Source organism: Oncorhynchus gorbuscha, linkage group LG11, assembly GCF_021184085.1.
Source record: "Oncorhynchus gorbuscha isolate QuinsamMale2020 ecotype Even-year linkage group LG11, OgorEven_v1.0, whole genome shotgun sequence".
Classification (NCBI taxonomy): Eukaryota; Metazoa; Chordata; class Actinopteri; order Salmoniformes; family Salmonidae; genus Oncorhynchus; species Oncorhynchus gorbuscha.
Genome location: NC_060183.1, coordinates 14,209,138 through 14,231,067, shown reverse-complemented (window position 1 = coordinate 14,231,067; position 21,930 = coordinate 14,209,138). Strand labels below are relative to the sequence as shown.

At 45.7% G+C, this 21,930-nt stretch overlaps 1 protein-coding gene across 12 annotated transcripts in view; it reads left to right on the top strand.

Moving 5' to 3' along the window:
• Positions 1 to 5,054: 5,054 nt before the first annotated feature.
• The window catches only part of LOC124048133 (calcium/calmodulin-dependent protein kinase type II subunit gamma-like), a 62,752-nt gene continuing 45,876 nt past the window's right edge, over positions 5,055 to 21,930 (top strand). For 5 of the 12 annotated variants that reach the window (XM_046368591.1, XM_046368595.1, XM_046368589.1 and 2 more), the window contains exons 1-5: positions 5,056 to 5,279; positions 7,598 to 7,692; positions 18,417 to 18,476; positions 19,619 to 19,673; positions 19,821 to 19,886. In XM_046368591.1, coding sequence (XP_046224547.1) covers positions 5,212 to 5,279; positions 7,598 to 7,692; positions 18,417 to 18,476; positions 19,619 to 19,673; positions 19,821 to 19,886 — 344 coding nt within the window. In that variant the 5' untranslated portion in view covers positions 5,056 to 5,211. Of the gene's footprint in view, positions 5,280 to 7,597; positions 7,693 to 18,416; positions 18,477 to 19,618; positions 19,674 to 19,820; positions 19,887 to 21,930 lie in introns of all 12 variants that reach the window. The other 7 variants (XM_046368597.1, XM_046368598.1, XM_046368596.1 and 4 more) reach the window with 3 other exon arrangements.

Here is a 21,930-nt window from a genome sequence, read left to right as displayed (position 1 = left end):
TCAGACACTTAGGTCCGGTTCTAGTGTTCCACCGTTCACGCCAGAAATGAACTTGCAAACAGCCAGAGCTTCAGTAGTGGCTGGCTGGCTGGCTGGCTTGCTGGCTCCTTCTTCTTAGTTGTAAGGACTCAGATTGGAAATCTGCCCGTTTAATAAATACCTGACCATAGAGTACTCCTGCCATGGGCGCCATCTATCATCACGTGACCATAGAGGTGGGTAGAGGGAGATAACCAATCAGGGAATTCTGTCCTGCTGGAATAGTTCTCATGGCCTAACGTTTTGTTGATGGTATGACCGTCTGTAGATCATCTATATGGGAATATCCAAATAAATTGTGACCGCACAGAAAAACGAGGTTGAAGTCTAGTTTTGTATTTTCTTTAAGTTTGTGTCATGTTAGCTTTATTTTTGTCCTGCACTGTAAAATGACTATGGCATGGAACTCCACGTTTTTGTCAAATAAACCTGGGCCCATTTCTTTTTACAAAACTTTGAATCTGGATCAGAATCATCTGGATTCTGTAATCCTCTTTTTTGCTATCCAGGATCCGATCGATCTGGTTGTTATTTAGCCGTTTGTCATTCTGATCCAGATGCTTTGAACTGGCCTACACAGCTATCTATTGGATAGGTTGTGTTCCTGCTTCTACACTGTCATATGGGAACAAAGATGAGGAAACTATACATTAATTAAAGCAAGAGAAAATAATAGAGCCTGCATATCACTTATAATTAAGTAGAAGCATTTAATTGAAACTTTGCAATGTAACAACTGACCACATATCTAGGATCAATGAAACATAATAAACCTTTGGTTGTCAGATTGACTTTAGTTGCATTGACATTTCTTGGTTTCACTTTTCTAAATCCACCCTGAATCCATCCTTCCAGTGGGATAAAGATAAGCCACATTTTCATCACAAAAAACATCTTAATAATCACTACCGTTGACTTTCGAAAAACACAAAAATGAAATTTGATCTTGATTAAAGGTCAGATTAGATGACCAAATCCTTATCCCGATCTGTAGGACTGGAATCAAATTTTACAAAATCACATAACTTGCTGCCTCCTCTGTTTTGCTTTCAAGCCAAGCCTACTGCTGGACCAACCCTACATGATGGTGAGTCAGTGTGCAACAAAGGCTTTGCTTCATCCCTTGCATGGATGATCAACAGAATAGATGAGAATAATGTCATCTTTTTTGGGGGGGGGGGGTGCTCCTGGATTGGACAGGTGAAGACCACAGGCCAGGAGTGTTCAGTTCTTACCTTATGAGGTCCGGAGCCTGCTGGTTTTCTGTTCTACCTCATACTTAATTGCACACACCTGGTATCCCAGGTCTAAATCAGTCCCTGATTAGATGGGAACAATGGAGAAACGCAGTGGAACTGGCTTCCAGGTCCAGAGTTGAGTTTGAGGGTTGTAGATAATGGCCACCCAGTGAACAAAATGATGTTGAAATTAGGTTCATTTTGGGTTTTGAATGAAAGTCGAAAATATGTATTTTCTGGATATTGAAAAGACGTCATTTACAGAAGTTGAAAATTCGTATTTCACGGACGTTATAAAGACAACATTATTTCTACAGCCAAATTTCAATCCGTATATGCATTCACTTATATCTTCATGTCAATGAAGAAAGCATGATCAAATAAAACATTGTTTATTGAAATAGGAAAATAAAGATTGCAGTATGGAATATGTATTATTCCTCCTGTCACATTCACTTACAGTGCCTTCGTAAAGTGTTCAAACCCATGAACCTTTTCCACATTTTGTTACAGCCTTATCCTAAAATAGATGTAATTGTTTTTTCCCCCTCTTCAATCTCAAATCACATGTATTTATATAGCCCTTCGTACATCAGCTGATATCTCAAAGTGCTGTACAGAAACCCAGCCTAAAACCCCAAACAGCAAGCAATGCAGGTGAAGAAGCACGGTGGCTAGGAAAAACTCCCTAGAAAGGCCAAAACCTAGGAAGAAACCTAGAGAGGAACCAGGCTATGTGGGGTGGCCAGTCCTCTTCTGGCTGTGCCGGGTGGAGATTATAACAGAACATGGCCAAGATGTTAAAATGTTCATAAATGACCAGCATGGTCCAATAATAATAATAAGGCAGAACAGTTGAAACTGGAGCAGCAGCACGGTCAGGTGGACTGGGGACAACAAGGAGTCATCATGTCAGGTAGTCCTGAGGCATGGTCCTAGGGCTCAGGTCCTCAGAGAGAGAGAAAGAGAGAATTAGAGAGAGCACACTTAAATTCACACAGGACACTGAATAGGACAGGAGAAGTACTCCAGATATAACAAACTGACCCTAGCCCCCCTACTGCAGCATAAATACTGGAGGCTGAGCCAGGAGGGGTCAGGAGACACTGTGGGCCCAACCGAGGACACCCCAGGACAGGGCCAAACAGGAAGGATATAACCCCACCCACTTTGCCAAAGCACACCCCCCTCACCACTAGAGGGATATCTTCAACCACCAACTTACCATCCTGAGACAAGGCTGAATATAGCCCACAAAGATCTCCGCCATGGCACAACCCAAGGGGGGGGGGAGGCGCCAAACCAACCCAGACAGGATGATCACATCAGTGACTCAACCCACTCAGGTGACGCACCCCTACCAGGGACAGTATGAGAGAGCCCCAGTAAGCCAGTTACTCAGCCCCTGTAATATGGTTAGAGGCAGAGAATCCCAGTGGAAAGAGGGGAACCGGGCAGGCAGAGACAGCAAGGGCGGTTCGTTGCTCCAGAGCCTTTCCGTTCACCTTCCCACTACTGGGCCAGACTACACTCAATCATATGACACAATATCCCATAACGACAAAGCAAAAACAGTGAACATTTTTTGCAAATGTATTAAAAATAATAAACTGATATCACATTTACATAAGTATTCAAGTTTATACTCAGTACTTTGTTGATCTACCTTGGTCAGAGATTACAGCCTTGAGTATGACACTACAAGCTTAGCACACCTGTATTTGGGGGAGTTTCTCCCATTCTTCTCTGCAGATCTCCTCAAACTCTGTCAGGTTGGATGGGGAGCATCACTGCACAGCTATTTTCAAGTCTCTCTAGAGCTGTTCGATCGGGTTGAAGTCCAGGCTCTGGCTGAGCCACTCAAGGACATTCAGTGACTTGACCCCGAAGCCACTCCTGCGTTGTCTTGGCTGTGTGCTTAGGGTCGTTGTCCTGTTGGAAGGTGAACCTTCGCCTCAGTCTGACGTCCTGAGTGCTCTGGAGCAGTTTTTCATCAAGGATCTCGCTGTACTTTGCACCCTTCATCTTTCCATCGATCCTGACTAGTCTCTCAGTCCCTGAACATCATCCCCACAGCATGATGCTGCCAACACCATGCTTCACCGTAGGAATGGTATTGGCCAGATGATGAGTGGTGACTGGTTTCCTCCAGACATGACTCATGCCATTCAGGCCAAAGACTTCAATCTTGGTTTCATCAGACCAGAGAACCTTGTTTCTCCTGGTCTGAGTGATTTAGAAAACTCCAAGCGGGCTGTCATATGCCTTTTACTGAGGAGTGGCTTGCATCTGGCCACTCTACCATTGGTGGAGTGCTGCAGAGATGGTTGTCCTTCTGGAAGGTTCTCTCATCTCCACAGAGGAACTTTGGATCTCTGTCAGAGCGACCATTGGGTTCTTGGTCACCTCCCTTACCAAGGCCCTTCTCCCCCGATTGCTCAGTTTATTCCGGGAGACCACCTCTAGGAAGAGTCTGTAGTTCTAAACTCCTTCCATTTAAGAATGATGAAGGCCATTGTTCTTGGGGACCTTCAATGCTGCAGACATTTTTGGTACCCTTCCCAGATCTGTGCCTCCACACAATCCTGTCTTGGAGCTCTACGGACAATTCCTTATTCCTCGTGGCTTGGTTTTTGCACTGTCAACTGTGGAACCGTATAGACAGGTGTGTGCCTTTCCAAATTGAATTTACCACAGGTGGACTCCAATTAAGTTGTAGAAACATTTCAAGGACGATCAATGGAAACAGAATGCACCTGAGCTCAATTTCAAGGCTCATAGCAAAGGGTCTAAATACTTATGTTATACATATTTTTATACATTTGCAAAAGCTTCTAAAAACCTGCTTTCACTTTGTCATTAAGGGGTATAATGTGTAGATTAATGAGGGGGAAAAAATAATTGTATGCATTTTAGAATGAGGCTGTAATGTAACAAAAGGTGAAAAGGTGAAAATATATGAATACCTTCGTAATACATTTTATATTAGCTTTTACAAACCCTTTGGAACAGACAGTGACCATAATTGAAGTTTCCAGACCTACAGAAAAAGCAACAGAGCACTTCCAACTACAATAGAATTCACAGTAACGGTTACAGGAAAGTTGTTATTGCTATGATTGTGATATATGGTTGTTTATCTGCCTTGGTTTCATATACTGACTGTAAGTTGCTCTGTAAAGGCGTGTCTACTATAAGCCCCAAATGTAAATGTAACAGGAACATTTGCAAAGCATGCTGGGTATTAGTATAATTAGCTCCACCCTCAAACAAGACCAAATTTGGTCTGTCTCGACGTCAATGTCTCATAAATTTGGACAGTACAGTACAGTTTTACAGTACAGTACAGTACAGTACAGTAATACTCTACATTACTGTGCTGAACTCTGCTATACTGTACTGTCTTAACTTGTGAAACATAGACATCTATGAATGGTTCAGATTTGGTCTGGACAAAACAAAGTACATATGTGGATGTTGAAATCAAGGCCAGAGTGGACGGACCAAATGTCAAAATCCCATGAACGTCGACGTTTTGACGGTGGTCAATGGGCAGTGTTTCTTTAGGCCACGTTGCTGTCACATATCAACTTATCTCGGTCAGACCAATGACGAATTCAAGACAAGTGAGCAAGGGTTTTTAAAAGTATTCAAACAGAATCAGTACAAGAGTTGTTTTCCGCTACAGCTCGCGGATCGCTGATTCACACCGAATAATACTGCTACCGCGCGCTGACGACATGACTGCTCAAGTCTCGCGTGGTTCTCTCTGCTCTTCCCCGGTCTCTCTCCGCCTCCGCCAACCCCTCCAGTCTCTCTGTCCCAGCCTGTCAGTGCCGTAGCTAGTATCGGAGGTTAACAATCCTCCTCCTAGACCCAGAGAGCGACCCAGCCTGCCGTGAACCTGACCGAGGCTTGGAGCCCACTCTCAGCCATGGCTACTACTATCGTTACCTCCACCCGCTTTACAGACGAATACCAACTCTACGAGGAGCTCGGGAAGTAAGCGACTGTCGTCATTAACTAGCCTTTTTGCTTACTGCTCTGCCTTTCCGTCCGTCTTTCCGTCTTCTCCCCCACCCCGTACGCGACTCGCTCCTTCTTTAGCCAGTCAGCTAACTGGGATAGCCTGATCATATTGCCTTTTATCTGGTTGTTGACTAAGTGCAGCTATATTGCGTGTCGTAGGTTCTGGGGACAGAGTTCACAGCGTATTTATTTCGTGCACGGTGTCTGTAAACTGCGATAGCACAGCTAGCAATGTCTACTAGTGTGTCAACGCCTTGTCTTTCCGTCTGCTGAATTAGTCAGGCAGGAAGCGTTTGAGCGAAAGCACTCTGACATTTGCTGGCATGGCACGTTGGCAGCCTGCTTGACAGCGCTGAATGTTAGCATGCATGCTAGCTAGTTTAACTGTCTGCTTGTACAATATTAGGCGATTTGTCTCTACTGCAGTTGTGTCGGACGTAGACGATCGTTATAGCCCACACCGCCTCCTTCCCAAAGCAGAATTATGTTTGCACATTATGTAAAACGCCACCCGCTTTCACGCAGCAGCCGTTCATAAATGCCATATGTAGCGTTATAAGCCTCTCAGCACAGACTATGCCGCTGTGGCTTAAAAGTGCAGGGTGATGCTGTTTCTCGGAATTTTGATGGTTTGTTTTTTTTTCCCCCCTGAGAGAAACGTGTATTATTATGGGCATCTGTCGGAGGCACATTACATTTACATTTTAGATCCTCTCTGGACTCTGTAGATGGATGTCTTGTGTTATTATTCCGTTAGACCCAGACCCTGGGTATAGTCGATGTGTCTAGGGCTTCTCTTATCTCAATGGCATTTTATTGATCCACTGATTGGTTGATCAAAGTGCACACACCTGGGGTGCGTTCTTTAGGGCGCAACGTTGTGGACATTTCAGGTAGTAATTTGTGTACAACAGAGATGTTTCTCTGACATGTAGTCTACTCTTGTCATTATCAACAACAAGGGTGTAGTTATATAGGGGGAACAATCAGTGGTTCTTGAACCAGTAACTCTGCAGTTACAGGGAAAGGAAAATACTATTTTATTAATATACACTGAGTTCATAAAACATTAGGAACACCTGCTCTCATGACAGGCTGACCAAGTGAAAGCTATGATCCCTTATTGATGTCGCCTGTTAAATCCACTTAAATTGGTGTAGATGAAGCGGAGGAGACATGTTAAAGAAGGATTTTTAAGCCTTGAGACAATTGAGACATGGATTGTGTATGTGTGCCATTGAGGGTGAATTGGCAAGACAAAATATTGAAGTGCCTTTGAACAGGGTATGGTGGTAGTTGCCAGGCACATTGGTTTGAGTGTCAAGAACTGCAACGCTGCTGGGTTTTTCACGCTCAACAGTTTCCTGTGTGTATCAAGAATGGCCCACTACCCAAAGGAAATCCAGCCAACTTGACACAACTGTGGGAAGCATTGGAGTCAACATGGGCCAACATCCCTGTGGAATGCTTTTGACACTTTGTAGAGTCCATGGCCCGAACAATTGAGGCTGTTTTGGGTGCAAGTCAATATTATGAAAGGTGTTCCTAATGTTTTGTAGGCTGTTTATATAACATGCCATTTAGGAGACGCTTACAGTGCTGCGTTTAAACATTTTCTTTTGGGTGGCCCCAGCAGGAATCAAACCCACATTCCTAGTGTTGCAATCATCATGCCATACCAACAGATCTACGCAGTTACTGTAGCAGTGGGCTAGTGCCAGTGAGCTAGGAGAGGAGTTTAACTCTCTGTCCTCTAGTTTAGGTGTGGCCACCCCTCCTGGAGGGCTACTGGCTCACGCCTGCAGGGTTTAGCCTAGTTTCAGCTCTGCTCTAACACACCTGTTAAATCTAAGTCTTTGATTCGCTGTGTGATCGAGCAGGGCTGGTCCAAAAGCATGCTCCGCCAATAGCCGTAGGAGAGGGTTGGTCATCCCAGCTGTATTGTACATACAGTGGTAGCTAGCCTAAAGGCTATACTACAGCAGATCTAATCCTGGTCTCCGGTACGACTGGTTTTCTCTACAAGGTCTGCATAGTGGTTCATTGCTTTACGAGGGGAAGGAAGAAAACCAGCGGTGCTGTGGACTTGTATTTGAGAAGAGCTCTGTAATCTGGGTGTCCTTAATTACGGCAGACTGTCATCGTTTCAGGTGTATGACTCCACTGACTCCATCAGTGTTGACTGTGTGGCCAACGCGTGTGTGTGCGCCAGTGTGTGTTGCCCTGCATGTTTGTTGCAACAACAAAAAATCCCACAACCCAGAACTGACCGTTGTTTTCCTTGTTTCCAGGGGAGCGTTTTCAGTGGTGCGAAGATGTGTGAAGAAGTCATCAGGTCAGGAGTTCGCTGCCAAAATCATCAACACCAAGAAACTCTCCGCCAGGGGTACAGTAACACACACACACACACAGAGGAAAAGCAGTGCGCCACTGCTAAATGCATATAGCGGAAGCACTGCTATGATCTGTTGTATAGACCTGTGTGTCACATGTCAAATTAGGGCTTTGGTGATACGGCCAAAATATCTAATCATTATTTGACTGTATTTTGTGTTTCTGAATAACGAAAGTTGTCAATCTGTTTTGTGCATAATCCTTGAATGACAAGGATTGTGTTGCATTGTGATGGCGTTATACTCACCTAAACTAGGACAAAACTGACACTAAAATAGTCCATTTTGAAGCACTTCATTTGATTCAGCATTGTTGGGAAGAGCCTGTAAGTATTTCACTGTTGGCCTACATCTGTTGTTTAAGAAGCATGTGACAAATAACATTTGATTTGTATCAAAATATTGTTATAGATGGTAAAAATTCTATACCAGTATTAGCGATACGTCACCCAGCCCCTACGTCAGATGTGTAGAGCTCTGCTTTCCAAGCACGCCGGTCCTCTACATTATACATCGGGTAGGGCCTTTTCTTTCATTAATAACGAGGGTATGGGCTGGGCTCAAAAATGACAACAACAAAAAATAAAATTGTGTGTGGTGGTGGTTGATGATGCTTGCTAGCTAGTTGCACTCACAATGGATACGGAGGAAGTGAAACACAAAACTCCAAAGTAGAGCTTGTAAAAATCCCAAATGAAGTGGAAAAGGCTGGCATGTGGAAATCTAGTTGTGACCGTTGAAAATAAGATGCCCACTGGACATGTGAAGTGTCGAGCCTGCCTTGCGATTTTGAAGTACGGCAGCAAGCGAACCGGCACCTCTTTCCAGCGCCGCATTGACACGAGGATGCAGCGGCCGCTTCACAACAGGAGCAGGTACCAGTCAGCAACCGAGCATGACATCGTTTCTCTCTCGCCCCAAAACATTTACCGCCCAAAGTCAAATCAGAAATCACAAGTGTGTGTTGCTTTCTGTTGCAAAGATATTATGTCCTTTCACACAGTTCAAGGCACGGTGTTTGTTGATATATCTAAAGAGCTAATAAATGTGTGGCTAGTCATGGCCGCATCTCTGACACTGTGCTCCCAGACCCCACAACCACATCACGGAGATGCCACAAAACGGCACTCATAAAGAGCATTGAAGTGGTCAGCGATATCAACAATGCAATAGCTGATATAAATGACTTGGGGATGATCACAGATATGTGGACTGACGTTTACCGCAAGGTAAACAACATGGCAATAACCTGCCCGACATTACCCTAGAGTTTTAGCTGAAAAGCAGAGTGCTAGCTACAGCAACGTTCTGCCCAGAAGATACCAAGACAGCTGTGCTTTGTTTCGATCCAGCTGTGCTGAAAAGTTGTCTGGGTAAAGGACCAGGGATCGAATATGATCTCTGCACCCTACCGACGGCTTGACTTCCAGGTTCACTTGTGCAACACTGTGCTAAAATACGCACTTGACACTGCTGAGCTGGACGATGCGGTTCCAGGGGTGGCAGAAGCTTTGCTTGCAGCCAAGTCATTGGTAAGATTTGTAAAGCAATCGACCTTGCAGCCCAGTTGTCAAAGGTTGTGTCTACACTTGACACAGAAATGTGACTTCTGCTGTCAGAATACAAAGATCGCATTATAAAGACAGGTCTAGACACATTAAAGTGTCTCTTCGGTGTGATTGTGTTTATATCTGTCTGACCACTTCAGAAGGTGGTCAGGGATGCATTGTGTGCGGATTGCATCCAGACTGAGGAGAAATTAGGATACCGAAAGCGCATACAGTGGGCGACGTCATCAGCACTCCTCTCACAAGTCTCTGGAAAATGTGTGTTTTGGGACCGAGAGGCACCTTTTGGTGGAGGAAATACGTTCCTAGCGTGTGAGGAACGTGTTTGCTGGCCTTATAAATGCTAGCTAATATTTAGAAAACTGGTTTTGTTTGTTTGGCTAGAGTTATGCTAACATGTTTGCAATCTCTTCATCATTGTTTGTTAGCTAGCTAGCTACAGAGGTTAGCTGGATAGTTAGCTACAGTAGGTAGCTACTACCATCAATTGTGTTATCATATTTAGCCTATTCCACCAGGAATCCAGACACACTGTGGACACGGTAAAGACATTTTAAATGTACTTAGGTGTATACGCATGTTCGGAATTCCATGATCTGACCTCTATGATCAGAATAATATATCTGCATGAACTGTCAAGTCTAGACATGGCCAAAGACTGAGACATGGGTGAAAACCAGATTCAACCCTGTGTACCTCACCCTGTACTCCAAGGGAGTATACACTGAACTCTGTGAAAAGATTGAGAGCCCCAATGTACTGGTTTCTCATTGGACTTTCTCAGCCCCCCCTTACGAGGCGCTGGGGGGGGGGCTGGTCTTCCTGTGATGAGACAGGCTACCACCCTGTAGGCACGGACCCCCCCCCCCCCCCCCACCAGGTTATCTCCCGTGGGCAGATTCTGCGTGAAGACTGAAGAATCTGCCGGGACTGAATGGGATGCGTGAGATAACAAGCTGCAGTAGTTGCAGTCTTTTATTTATTTTTCGACACTGATTATATGGACAAACCAGGATTGGGCGAAGGCGGTGGTTAAACTGCTTTGCTTCCGAGTGCTTCTCAACTCCTATTAATTTGGAGTGTTATGTTATGACCGTATAGTTAAACTTGTCTTAACTTGAGGAGTCCTGTTATTGTTGCCTAAGTTCTGTGGGTGAAATGTGGACTGGGGTGGCAGGCAGAGGAGTTACTTCAAAAGGTAACTGGATTTTTGAGCCTACTGCTTAGGTTGAGCCTACTGCTTAGGTTGAGCCTACTGCTTAGGTTGAGCCTACTGCTTAGGTTGAGCCTACTGCTTAGGTTGAGCCTACTGCTTAGGTTGAGCCTACTGCTTAGGTTGAGCCTACTGCTTAGGTTGAGCCTACTGCTTAGGTTGAGCCTACTGCTTAGGTTGAGGCCTCTCAATAGTCAATAGCCTACATTTAATCTAATTGTGCTTGTTCTGAATAGCCTACTGAACATGTGTTTGGGGCCGTGAGTCCCAACTAGTTAGTAACATGTTTGGATATTTAACCTGTGCTCAGTGTGCTGGTTCTGAACAGTGCTGATAATAAAATAAACATTGTCGCTGTAGACATTAGCCTAACATTACTGGCCACATGTTTGAATACCAGTTGCACATGCGCACTTCGTGTCTATTTTATTTGTTACGTTTTAACCATATCAGCAATGGTTCTTTTAAAAAGGGTTTAAACATGTTCTTTTGTCGATATAACTTAAATGCAGAAGACACATTTAAGTTGAATGCGTTCAGCTGTATTACGGACTAGGTATCTATTTCATCAGGTCCTCTATCAGCTTTCTGAATTTCACAAGAGGCAACAACATCACATTTTTAAGAACATTTTGAAGATCGTTCTACAAACATGGTGCAAGAACGAAAAGCTGATTTCCCTAACTGAGACCAAATGAATTTCCAGAGTTAACCATCCCTGAGACCGGGTGTGGTAACTCGTATGTCTAAAGTTTAGTAATGATGTTTGGTACAGTGGGACGTTTTGTAAAAGGGCTTTATAAATTAAACAGCAATTTATCAACCTACGTGACATCAGAGGGCCAACCAACTTTCCAGTAGAGAATGCAGTGATGACATCACAGAGGGCCAAAAACTTTCCGGTAGAGAATGCAGTGATGACATCACAGAGGGCCAACCAACTTTCCGGTAGAGAATGCAGTGATGACATCACAGAGGGCCAACCAACTTTCCAGGTGAGAATGCAGTGATGACATCAGAGGGCCAACCAACTTCCTGGTAGAGAATGCAGTGATGACATCACAGAGGGCCAACCAACTTTCCGGTAGAGAATGCAGTGATGACATCACAGAGGGCCAACCAACTTTCCGGTAGAGAATGCAGTGATGAGTACTAGAATTGTCACCCGTAATAAAGAGCAGTGATTTAAAGTAAAATTGTCTCAATTAATTCTAAGGAATTAACAATTAATATTAAATCAGTAAATTCCTACATTATAATAATAACAAAAGATGTACATGTAATATTGTCAGAGGTTGTAACAAATTGTTCATATTAACTAACAAATTGAAAAAATATATATGGGAATAAGCCAATCAGCACAACAGAATTCTATTTTGATGAGTCTAATGCATGAAAGGAATATTGTTCACAAATCATACACTGATTGACAAAAAAAATAAAATAATATACATACATACAGTTGAAGTCGGAAGTTTAAATACACTTAGGTTGGAGTCATTAAAACTTGTTTTTCAACCACTCCACAAATGATTTGTTAACCCAGTGGGTCAGAAGTGGATATATAACATGCATTTGAAGTCGGAAGTTTACATACACCTTGGCCAAATGCATTTAAACATTTAATCATAGTAAAAATTCCGTTTAGGTCAGTTAGGATCACCAATTTATTTTAAGAATGTGAAATTTCAGAATAATAGTAGAGAGAATGATTAATTTCAGCTTTTATTCCTTTCATCATATTCCCAGTGGGTCAGAAGTTTACATACACTTAATTAGTATTTGGTAGCTTTGCCTTTAAATTGTTGAACTTGGGTCAAACGTTTTGGGTAGCCTTCCACAAGCTTCCCACAATAAGTTGGGTGAAGTTTGGCCCATTCCTCCTGACAGAGCTGGTGTAACGGAGTCAGGTTTGTAGGCCTTCTTGCTCGCACACGCCTTTTCAGCTCTGCACACACATTTTCTATAGTATTGAGGTCAGGGCTTTATGATGACCACTCCAATACCTTGACTTTGTTGTCCTTAAGCCATTTTACCACAACTTTGGAAGTATGCTTGGGGTCATTGTCCATTTGGAAGATCCATTTGCCACCAAGCTTTAACTTCCTGACTGATGTCTTGAGATGTTGCTTCAATATAGCCACATCATTTTCTATCCTCATGATGCCATCTATTTTGTGAAATGCACGAGTCCCTCCTGCAGCAAAGCACCCCAACAACATGATGCTGCTACCCCCGTGCTTCACGGTTGGGATGGTGTTCTTCGGCTTGCAAACGTACCTCTTTTTCCTCCAAGCATAATGATGGTCATTATAGCCAAACAGTTCTATTTTTGTTTCATCACACCAGAGGGCATTTCGCAACAAGGTACGTTCATCTCAAGGAGACAGAATGCTTCTCCTTCCTGAGCGGTATGACGGCTGCGTGGTCCCATGGTGTTTATACTTGCGTACTATTGTTTGTACAGATGAACGCGGTACCTTCAGGCGTTTGGAAATTGCTCCCAAGGATGAACCAGACGTGTGGAGGTCTACAATTGTTTTTCTGAGGTCTTGGCTGATTTCTTTTGATTTTCCCATGATGTCAAGCAAAGAGGCACTAAGTTTGAAGGTAGGCCTTGAAATACATCCACAGGTACACCTCCAATTGACTCAAATGATGTCAATCAGCATATCAGAAGCTTCTAAAGCCATCATACAATTTTCTGGAAATTTCCAAGCTGTTTAAAGGCACGGTAAATTTAATGCATGTAAACTTCTGACCCACTGGAATTGTGATACAGTGAGATAATCTGTCTGTAAACAATTTGTTGAAATAATTACTTGTCTTGCACAAAGTAGATGTCCTAAACGACTTGCCAAAAGTTTGTTAACAAGAAATTTGTGGATTGGTTAAAAAACGAGTTTTAATGATTCCATCTTAAGTGTATGTAATCTTCTCTACTTCAACCGTATACATGATCTTAAATTGAGCCAGTTTGCTACATCAGGAAAATAAATGTGGATTATGTAATGGGCAGTTTTGTAGGGGTTGAAATGTCGAAGTGGAAATGACTAACTTCAGAAGCCTTTTTGAAACCTGGAATACTGTACAAGTAAAACATGTCCTGCATCGCTGTGCAGTCATAACAAGGCCAACTTTAAACTGAAGCAGCCAGCTGGAGGTCTCGGGGAATGAACAGTGCCTCTGCTCATCCAATGTAGCCTAACGATAAGACCAAGCTCCCACTGTGCAGTGGTACTGAATAGACAGCGCCTTGTGTCTGTATTCAGAAACCGCGCGTAAACAGTAGATTTGACATGTTATTCGTTGCAATATGGAATCTATGTTGGTAGTATTTAATAGGGCAGGGCCTGAACGTCCCTGGCCTGGCCTGGGTAGGGCAGGGCCTGAACGTCCCTGGCCTGGCCTGGGTAGGGCAGGGCCTGAACGTCACTGGCCTGGCCTGGGTAGGGCAGGGCCTGAACGTCACTGGCCTGGGTAGGGCAGGGCAGGGCCTGAACGTCACTGGCCTGGGTAGGGCAGGGCAGGGCCTGAACGTCACTGGCCTGGGTAGGGCAGGGCCTCAACGTCACTGGCCTGGGTAGGGCAGGGCCTCAACGTCACTGGCCTGGCCTGGGTAGGGCAGGGCCTGAACGTCACTGGCCTGGGTAGGGCAGGGCCTGAACGTCACTGGCCTGGGTAGGGCAGGGCCTCAACGTCACTGGCCTGGCCTGGGTAGGGCAGGGCTTGAACGTCACTGGCCTGGGTAGGGCAGGGCTTGAACGTCACTGGCCTGGGTAGGGCAGGGCCTGAACGTCCCTGGCCTGGGTAGGGCAGGGCTTGAACGTCCCTGGCCTGGGTAGGGCAGGGCTTGAACGTCACTGGCCTGGGTAGGGCAGGGCTTGAACGTCACTGGCCTGGGTAGGGCAGGGCCTGAACGTCCCTGGCCTGGGTAGGGCAGGGCCTGAACGTCACTGGCCTGGCCTGGGTAGGGCTATCCAGGGGTGCAGCTGATGGGATGTCTTGAGTTGACCATAAGTAGTGTGACGACAAATGTTTCTTGTATTTGAACATTTTGTTAAATATTCTGGTGCTAGAGATCAGGACCACCTTGTCTTTTTTTCTTCTGGAAGTTATTTAGAATAATAATGATTTTATGCAGATTTACTTCTCTGTGTGTGTGTGTGTGGAAGGGGTGGTAGTTGGTGATGTGGTAACTGTTTACGCAGAAAGCCAAGCTCCACTGTGGGCTGTTGTAGGTCTACAGGGCCGTGACTGTTCTCAGCATGCAGGCCTCTGCCACACGGTGTGTCTGGGGACTGTGTGCTGCATCTCAGCTCAGAGCTGCCCTCCTCTGCAGTCAACACGCATTCGCTCGCTCTCCCTCCCTCTTTTTTTAAATTTCTCTTCTGTTCTTCTTCGAGCAGTCTTGGCTCTATGCTCTATGCCTGTTCCCTCTCTCCCTCCCACCGTCAGTAGCTAGGAGATTGGTCAGTATTGAGGCTAATCCAGTTAGACTAAATGTATCTCAGCAGGGGCCAAGACCCCACAGGATCTCACACACCCCCCTGTTAGCCCTTTTGTGGTATGTGTGTTGTGGTAATAGGTATCACTGGGCTGGTATTTGGTATTCTCAAGAAGAAGAAGAAGGAAGTTTCAGCAATATCTGGAAGCTTTTTATGGTAACAGTCAATTATTAAGAGTTGCACAGTACAGCATTAAAGTGTGTGTGTGTGTGTGTGTGTGTGTGTGTGTGTGTGTGTGTGTGTGGGCCAAGATGGGAGGGGCTCCGACAGCCTTGCAGTGATCTGTGTCGAGAGAGGGAGAGGAGAGTGTTCAGGGAGGAGGAGGAGGATGAAGAGCAAGGCGATTTAGAGAGAGGAGGAGCATTAGAGGAGTACTCATACAGTACATACACTGTGTGTGTGTGTGTGTGTGTGTGTGGTGGCAGTGTGCCTAGTAGGATTTGAGTGTTGTTATTAGCCCCATTGGGCCTGTGTGAGCTAGTGCACTGCCCCATGGGTAATAAGTATCTGAAAGCGGCGCTAAACACCGTCATAATCTGAGGGGGGCGAGAGTTGTGTGTGTCGCGTACCTCTCCTCCCCCTGGTGCAACATGGCTGTGGAGCAGATGGCCAATTACAGGACAGTAGGAAGTGCCAGTAATTAATTACCCAGCAGCAATCTCTGCACCATCTACTACCCTTATGAGAAAAAACACATGATTTCATCTGTGACATTTCCAAAAGTCTGTGGCCATTTCTCTTTCCTGCTCATAGATCTGGTGGTGTAGCTGCAGTCTAACGAGCAAAGGGTTATTAGTTCAAATCCCTTTTTAAGGCCGAGTCCCAATTGTGGTCACAGTACAAGATTTTACAGTAATTTAAATCTGAACTTTAGGCAAAGTGCAAGAATTTATTCTTGCCAATCTCTATTATGCCAACAGGCCTGGTGGAGCAGCTGGACCGTCAGGTAGCTATAGCAACCAAGAGGTTGTGAGTTCAAATGAGGTTGAGTCAGCATACTGTCCTTTAACATTAACGCCTTCATTTAGTTGTAAAAATACAGTAACTAGTTGTATATTTACTGTATTTTCATGGCAACTAGACAAAGACCTCCAGGGGACCATGAGACAATGTCCTTGGGGACGTCCCTGGAACAAACCAGAAACTAGACAACATGCAGAGGACCATGACTGTTGAAATTAAATTAATGTCAATTATACCTTTCAAAGTTAAATATTCGAAATGATATTTGACACCTGGGCTTTCGCGTGAGCTCGAATGTTGTCCCGTGTAGTGTCATGCTATCACATATATCCAAATAGTGCATTTTCATGAATTCACATTCATTTCACGAGGACGTGTTGTCACGTTAACTTCGCAGTAAATCACACAAAGTTCATGTTGTTTTCACACATACACCCGTGCACGCCCCCACACAGGCACACGTCAACAAATAATTAAATGAATCAGCAATAGTTGCAGTAAACCATGCTACCTTCACGCACGCGTGCGCACACACACACACGTGCGCAATGGGGAGTTGTGATCCTCTTTCTGCATATGGACATTTTCATGTAATCCTCTCGGTTTCTCTCTCTGCTGCGTCAGTAGTGAAATGAGACTACGGTTGCTGTAGTTTGTCCCTGCAGGAGAGAGAAGGAGCGAGAGAATCTAGAGCCTACATGGGGAGAAGAAAGGGGGGCGGGAGAGGGGTAGTAGGAAAGATGGAAGAGGGGTAGTAGGAAAGATGGAAGAGGGAGGCGGGAGAGGGGTAGTAGGAAAGATGGAAGAGGGAGGGCGGGAGAGGGGTATTAGGAAAGATGGAAGAGGGAGGGAGAGCGAGGTGGTAGGGAAGAGGAGAAATATGGGAGGCAGAGAAGTGATGGGGAGAGAAGGGGATCAAAGGGATGGATGAAGGGGAGAGGGATGGAAGGAGACCGAAGTAATGGGGGAGAAGGGGATCAGGGCGGGGGGAGTGGAGTGGAGAAGGAGATCAGAGGGATGAATGGCTGAAGGGGAGAGGGATGGAAGGAGACCGAAGTGATGGGGGGGAGAAGTGGATCAGAGGGAGAAGGGGATGGATTAAGGGGGGAGGAATGGAATGAGACAGAAGTGATGGGGGGAGAAGGGGATCAGAGGAGGGATGGATGAAGGGGGAGAGGGAGGGCTAGAAAGGATTATTTGTTGAGGAGATGTGTGTGTTAGGAGGTGAGGCTGTTTAGCAGCAGTGTAGGAGTAATGTATTTACTGGACTGAAATGATAAGGTGATGAGAAAGCCAGTTGTGTATGTTACAGTCTGTGTCTGCACGTGGGTCTAATACTTGTTTGTTAGCCAGGGTGTCTGATAATGAAATTGCCAGTTGTTGTTGTTGTTATTGAGTTTAAGATATTCAGTGTTGCGATATTAAATGGGATGTGCTGCAATGTGTTTTTAAATGAGTGTTTAGTGAAAAACATTCGGGTCTGTGAAATCAAACTGAAATACTCTGATGAAATGAATGTAAATAAATGTGTGTGGTGTTTTGGAGCCCTGCAGCAGTTGATATTTCATTAGAATAATACGTGTCAACGCAGTCACACAAACAGTCTGACTCCCAGCCAGGGTCACCCCGGATTACCTCTGACCTCTCACATCTGTTGTTAATGGTGATGACGGCAGGGAGAGGAGTGTAGGGGGGGTTGTGTGTCAGAATTATGTAAGATTGTTTGAGGTGGAAGTCAGGTGTGTGTGTTCCAATTTCATCATGTGTCCCCTGCTAGGCAAAAGTGCTGGCACAGCAATGTTCCACAGCTGGGGCTGCGAGCAACATCCACACACACAGTATACACACCTTACTTACTTATCCTGTGTGTGTGTGGAGCTGTCACACCCTGTGTGTGTGTGGAGCTGTCACACCCTGTGTGTGTGTGGAGCTGTCACACCCTGTGTGTGTGGAGCTGTCTCACCCTGTGTGTGTGGAGCTGTCTCACCCTGTGTGTGTGGAGCTGTCTCACCCTGTGTGTGTGGAGCTGTCTCACCCTGTGTGTGTGGAGCTGTCTCACCCTGTGTGTGTGGAGCTGTCTCACCCTGTGTGTGTGGAGCTGTCTCACCCTGTGTGTGTGGAGCTGTCTCACCCTGTGTGTGTGGAGCTGTCTCACCCTGTGTGTGTGGAGCTGTCTCACCCTGTGTGTGTGGAGCTGTCTCACCCTGTGTGTGTGGAGCTGTCTCACCCTGTGTGTGTGGAGCTGTCTCACCCTGTGTGTGTGTGTGTGTGTGTGTGTGTGTGTGTGTGTGTGTGTGTGTGTGTGTGTGTGTGTGTGTGTGTGTGTGTGTGTGTGTGTGTGTGTGTGTGTGTGTGGAGCTGTCTCACCCTGTGTGTGTTCACCTTGTTCTAAACCTTTCATTAGCCTGTTGTCTAACTGAATAAGCTCTCATTGGCCGGTTATAACGGTGTTTTTCTCTCCTCAGATCACCAGAAGCTGGAACGAGAGGCGCGTATCTGCCGCCTGCTCAAACACTCAAACATAGGTAGGTCTCTTTCTCTACTTGTTTTATTTTCAATTTCAGGTTTATGAAAAGTCAACTAATTGAGGACAATAAAACCTGAATGAATGGGACTTCAATAATGCTTATTTTCTGTTCAAATCAAAGTTGTTGTTTAAAAAAATAAATGACCAGGAGGACGGAGGGGGGAGGAAGAGATGAGGCGGTACTGATGAGTCAATGACGACTTTGTACTGTCTCTTTCAGTTGCATCCCTCTATCATCTATCCCTCCTTCCCTCTCCCTTCTTTCTGGCTCTCTCTTCAGTGTCCCAGATTGCTCTGCTCCTCCCTCCTTGTCTTTCTCTCCTTTTTATAGTTTCTCTATTCTGTCTATCTTTCGCTCCTTCTCATTCCGCCTCTCTCGCTCCTTCTCGTTCTGCCTCTCTCTCGCTCCTTCTCGTTCTGCCTCTCTCTCGCTCCTTCTCGTTCTGCCTCTCTCTCGCTCCTTCTCGTTCTGCCTCTCTCTCGCTCCTTCTCGTTCTGCCTCTCTCTCGCTCCTTCTCGTTCTGCCTCTCTCTCGCTCCTTCTCGTTCTGCCTCTCTCTCGCTCCTTCTCGTTCTGCCTCTCTCTCGCTCCTTCTCGTTCTGCCTCTCTCTCGCTCCTTCTCGTTCTGCCTCTCTCTCGCTCCTTCTCGTTCCGCCTCTCTCTCGCTCCTTCTCGTTCCGCCTCTCTCTCGCTCCTTCTCGTTCCGCCTCTCTCTCGCTCCTTCTCGTTCCGCCTCTCTCTCGCTCCTTCTCGTTCCGCCTCTCTCTCGCTCCTTCTCGTTCCGCCTCTCTCTCGCTCCTTCTCGTTCCGCCTCTCTCTCGCTCCTTCTCGTTCCGCCTCTCGCTCCTTCTCATTCCGCCTCTCTTTCTCTCCTTCTCATTTGTCTGAGCTTCATATAAACCTTGGACGGGGAGAGGGACGGGATGAACACTCATACTGTACTTGCTGCAGGGAGGACCTGCTACTTATTACACACATGTACCTTTTTACATAACCTTTAACCTCCAACCCTAAAGCCTTAAAAAAAACTATACATTAAGTCAGATCTAGAATGTCAAACTAAGTAGCCATTACGTATTCCACTGTTAAATCTCATAATTCCCTTTCTCTCCCTCTTCTCCACCCTCTCTTTCTCTCTAGTGAGGCTACATGACAGTATCTCAGAGGAAGGCTTTCACTACCTTGTCTTTGACCTGTGAGTATAACACAAACACACTGACCTTCCTGGCTTGTGCATGTGCCTCCATGAGAGGTTTCTTTATGTATGATAACAATCTGGTCCTCCTTCCTCTGTCTTTCTCCCTCTCGGTCTCTCCTCTGTCGCTCGGTCTCTGTCTCTCAGGGTGACAGGAGGAGAATTGTTTGAAGACATCGTTGCTAGGGAGTACTACAGCGAGGCCGATGCCAGGTGGGCCCTCCCTACTTACTGTTACCATGGTTAGGCAGCTGCGTAGCACAGCGCAGGTCAAAACCGTGGGAGAGTGGCATGATTTCTTATCTTTGCTAACTGGCTTATCCACATGGGGTACCTGGGAAGTCTCAAAGGAACATGGACCTATTGGTCAAATGCTCATTAGGGGGTACTTCAGGGGTAATCCAAGCATGTAACAGTGACAAAACTAAGGCTGAGAAACACTATTGTAGTAACCTGTTGAGCTTTCAGTACAAACATACACGTTTAGTGGTGACTGGATCATTGATTTTCTCCTCTTTTCTCCTCTCCAGTCAGTGTATTAACCTGATCCCCTCTCCTCTCCAGTCAGTGTATTAACCTGATCCCTCTCCTCTCCAGTCAGTGTATTAACCTGATCCCTCTCCTCTCCAGTCAGTGTATTAACCTGATCCCCTCTCCTCTCCAGTCAGTGTATTAACCTGATCTCCTCTCCAGTCAGCGTATTAACCTGATCTCCTCTCCAGTCAGCGTATTAACCTGATCTCCTCTCCAGTCAGCGTATTAACCTGATCTCCTCTCCTCTCCAGTCAGTGTATTAACCTGATCTCCTCTCCAGTCAGTGTATTAACCTGATCCCCTCTCCTCTCCAGTCAGTGTATTAACCTGATCCCCTCTCCTCTCCAGTCAGTGTATTAACCTGATCCCCTCTCCCTCCAGTCAGTGTATTAACCTGATCCCTCTCCAGTCAGTGTATTAACCTGATCTCCTCTCCAGTCAGTGTATTAACCTGATCTCCTCTCCAGTCAGTGTATTAACCTGATCTCCTCTCCAGTCAGTGTATTAACCTGATCTCCTCTCCAGTCAGTGTATTAACCTGATCTCCTCTCCAGTCAGTGTATTAACCTGATCCCCTCTCCTCTCCAGTCAGTGTATTAACCTGATCTCCTCTCCTCTCCAGTCAGTGTATTAACCTGATCTCCTCTCCTCTCCAGTCAGTGTATTAACCTGATCTCCTCTCCTCTCCAGTCAGTGTATTAACCTGATCTCCTCTCCAGTCAGCGTATTAACCTGATCTCCTCTCCAGTCAGCGTATTAACCTGATCTCCTCTCCAGTCAGCGTATTAACCTGATCTCCTCTCCAGTCAGCGTATTAACCTGATCTCCTCTCCAGTCAGCGTATTAACCTGATCTCCTCTCCAGTCAGCGTATTAACCTGATCTCCTCTCCAGTCAGCGTATTAACCTGATCTCCTCTCCAGTCAGCGTATTAACCTGATCTCCTCTCCAGTCAGCGTATTAACCTGATCTCCTCTCCAGTCAGCGTATTAACCTGATCTCCTCTCCAGTCAGCGTATTAACCTGATCTCTTCTCCAGTCAGCGTATTAACCTGATCTCCTCTCCAGTCAGCGTATTAACCTGATCTCCTCTCCAGTCAGCGTATTAACCTGATCCCCTCTCCAGTCAGCGTATTAACCTGATCCCCTCTCCAGTCAGCGTATTAACCTGATCCCCTCTCCAGTCAGCGTATTAACCTGATCCCCTCTCCAGTCAGCGTATTAACCTGATCCCCTCTCCTCTCCAGTCAGCGTATTAACCTGATCCCCTCTCCTCTCCAGTCAGCGTATTAACCTGATTTCCTCTCCAGTCAGTGTATTAACCTGATTTCCTCTCCTCTCCAGTCAGCGTATTAACCTGATTTCCTCTCCTCTCCAGTCAGTGTATTAACCTGATTTCCTCTCCTCTCCAGTCAGTGTATTAACCTGATTTCCTCTCCTCTCCAGTCAGTGTATTAACCTGATTTCCTCTCCTCTCCAGTCAGTGTATTAACCTGATTTCCTCTCCTCTCCAGTCAGTGTATTAACCTGATTTCCTCTCCTCTCCAGTCAGTGTATTAACCTGATTTCCTCTCCTCTCCAGTCAGTGTATTAACCTGATTTCCTCTCCTCTCCAGTCAGTGTATTAACCTGATTTCCTCTCCAGTCAGCGTATTAACCTGATTTCCTCTCCAGTCAGCGTATTAACCTGATCTCCTCTCCAGTCAGCGTATTAACCTGATCTC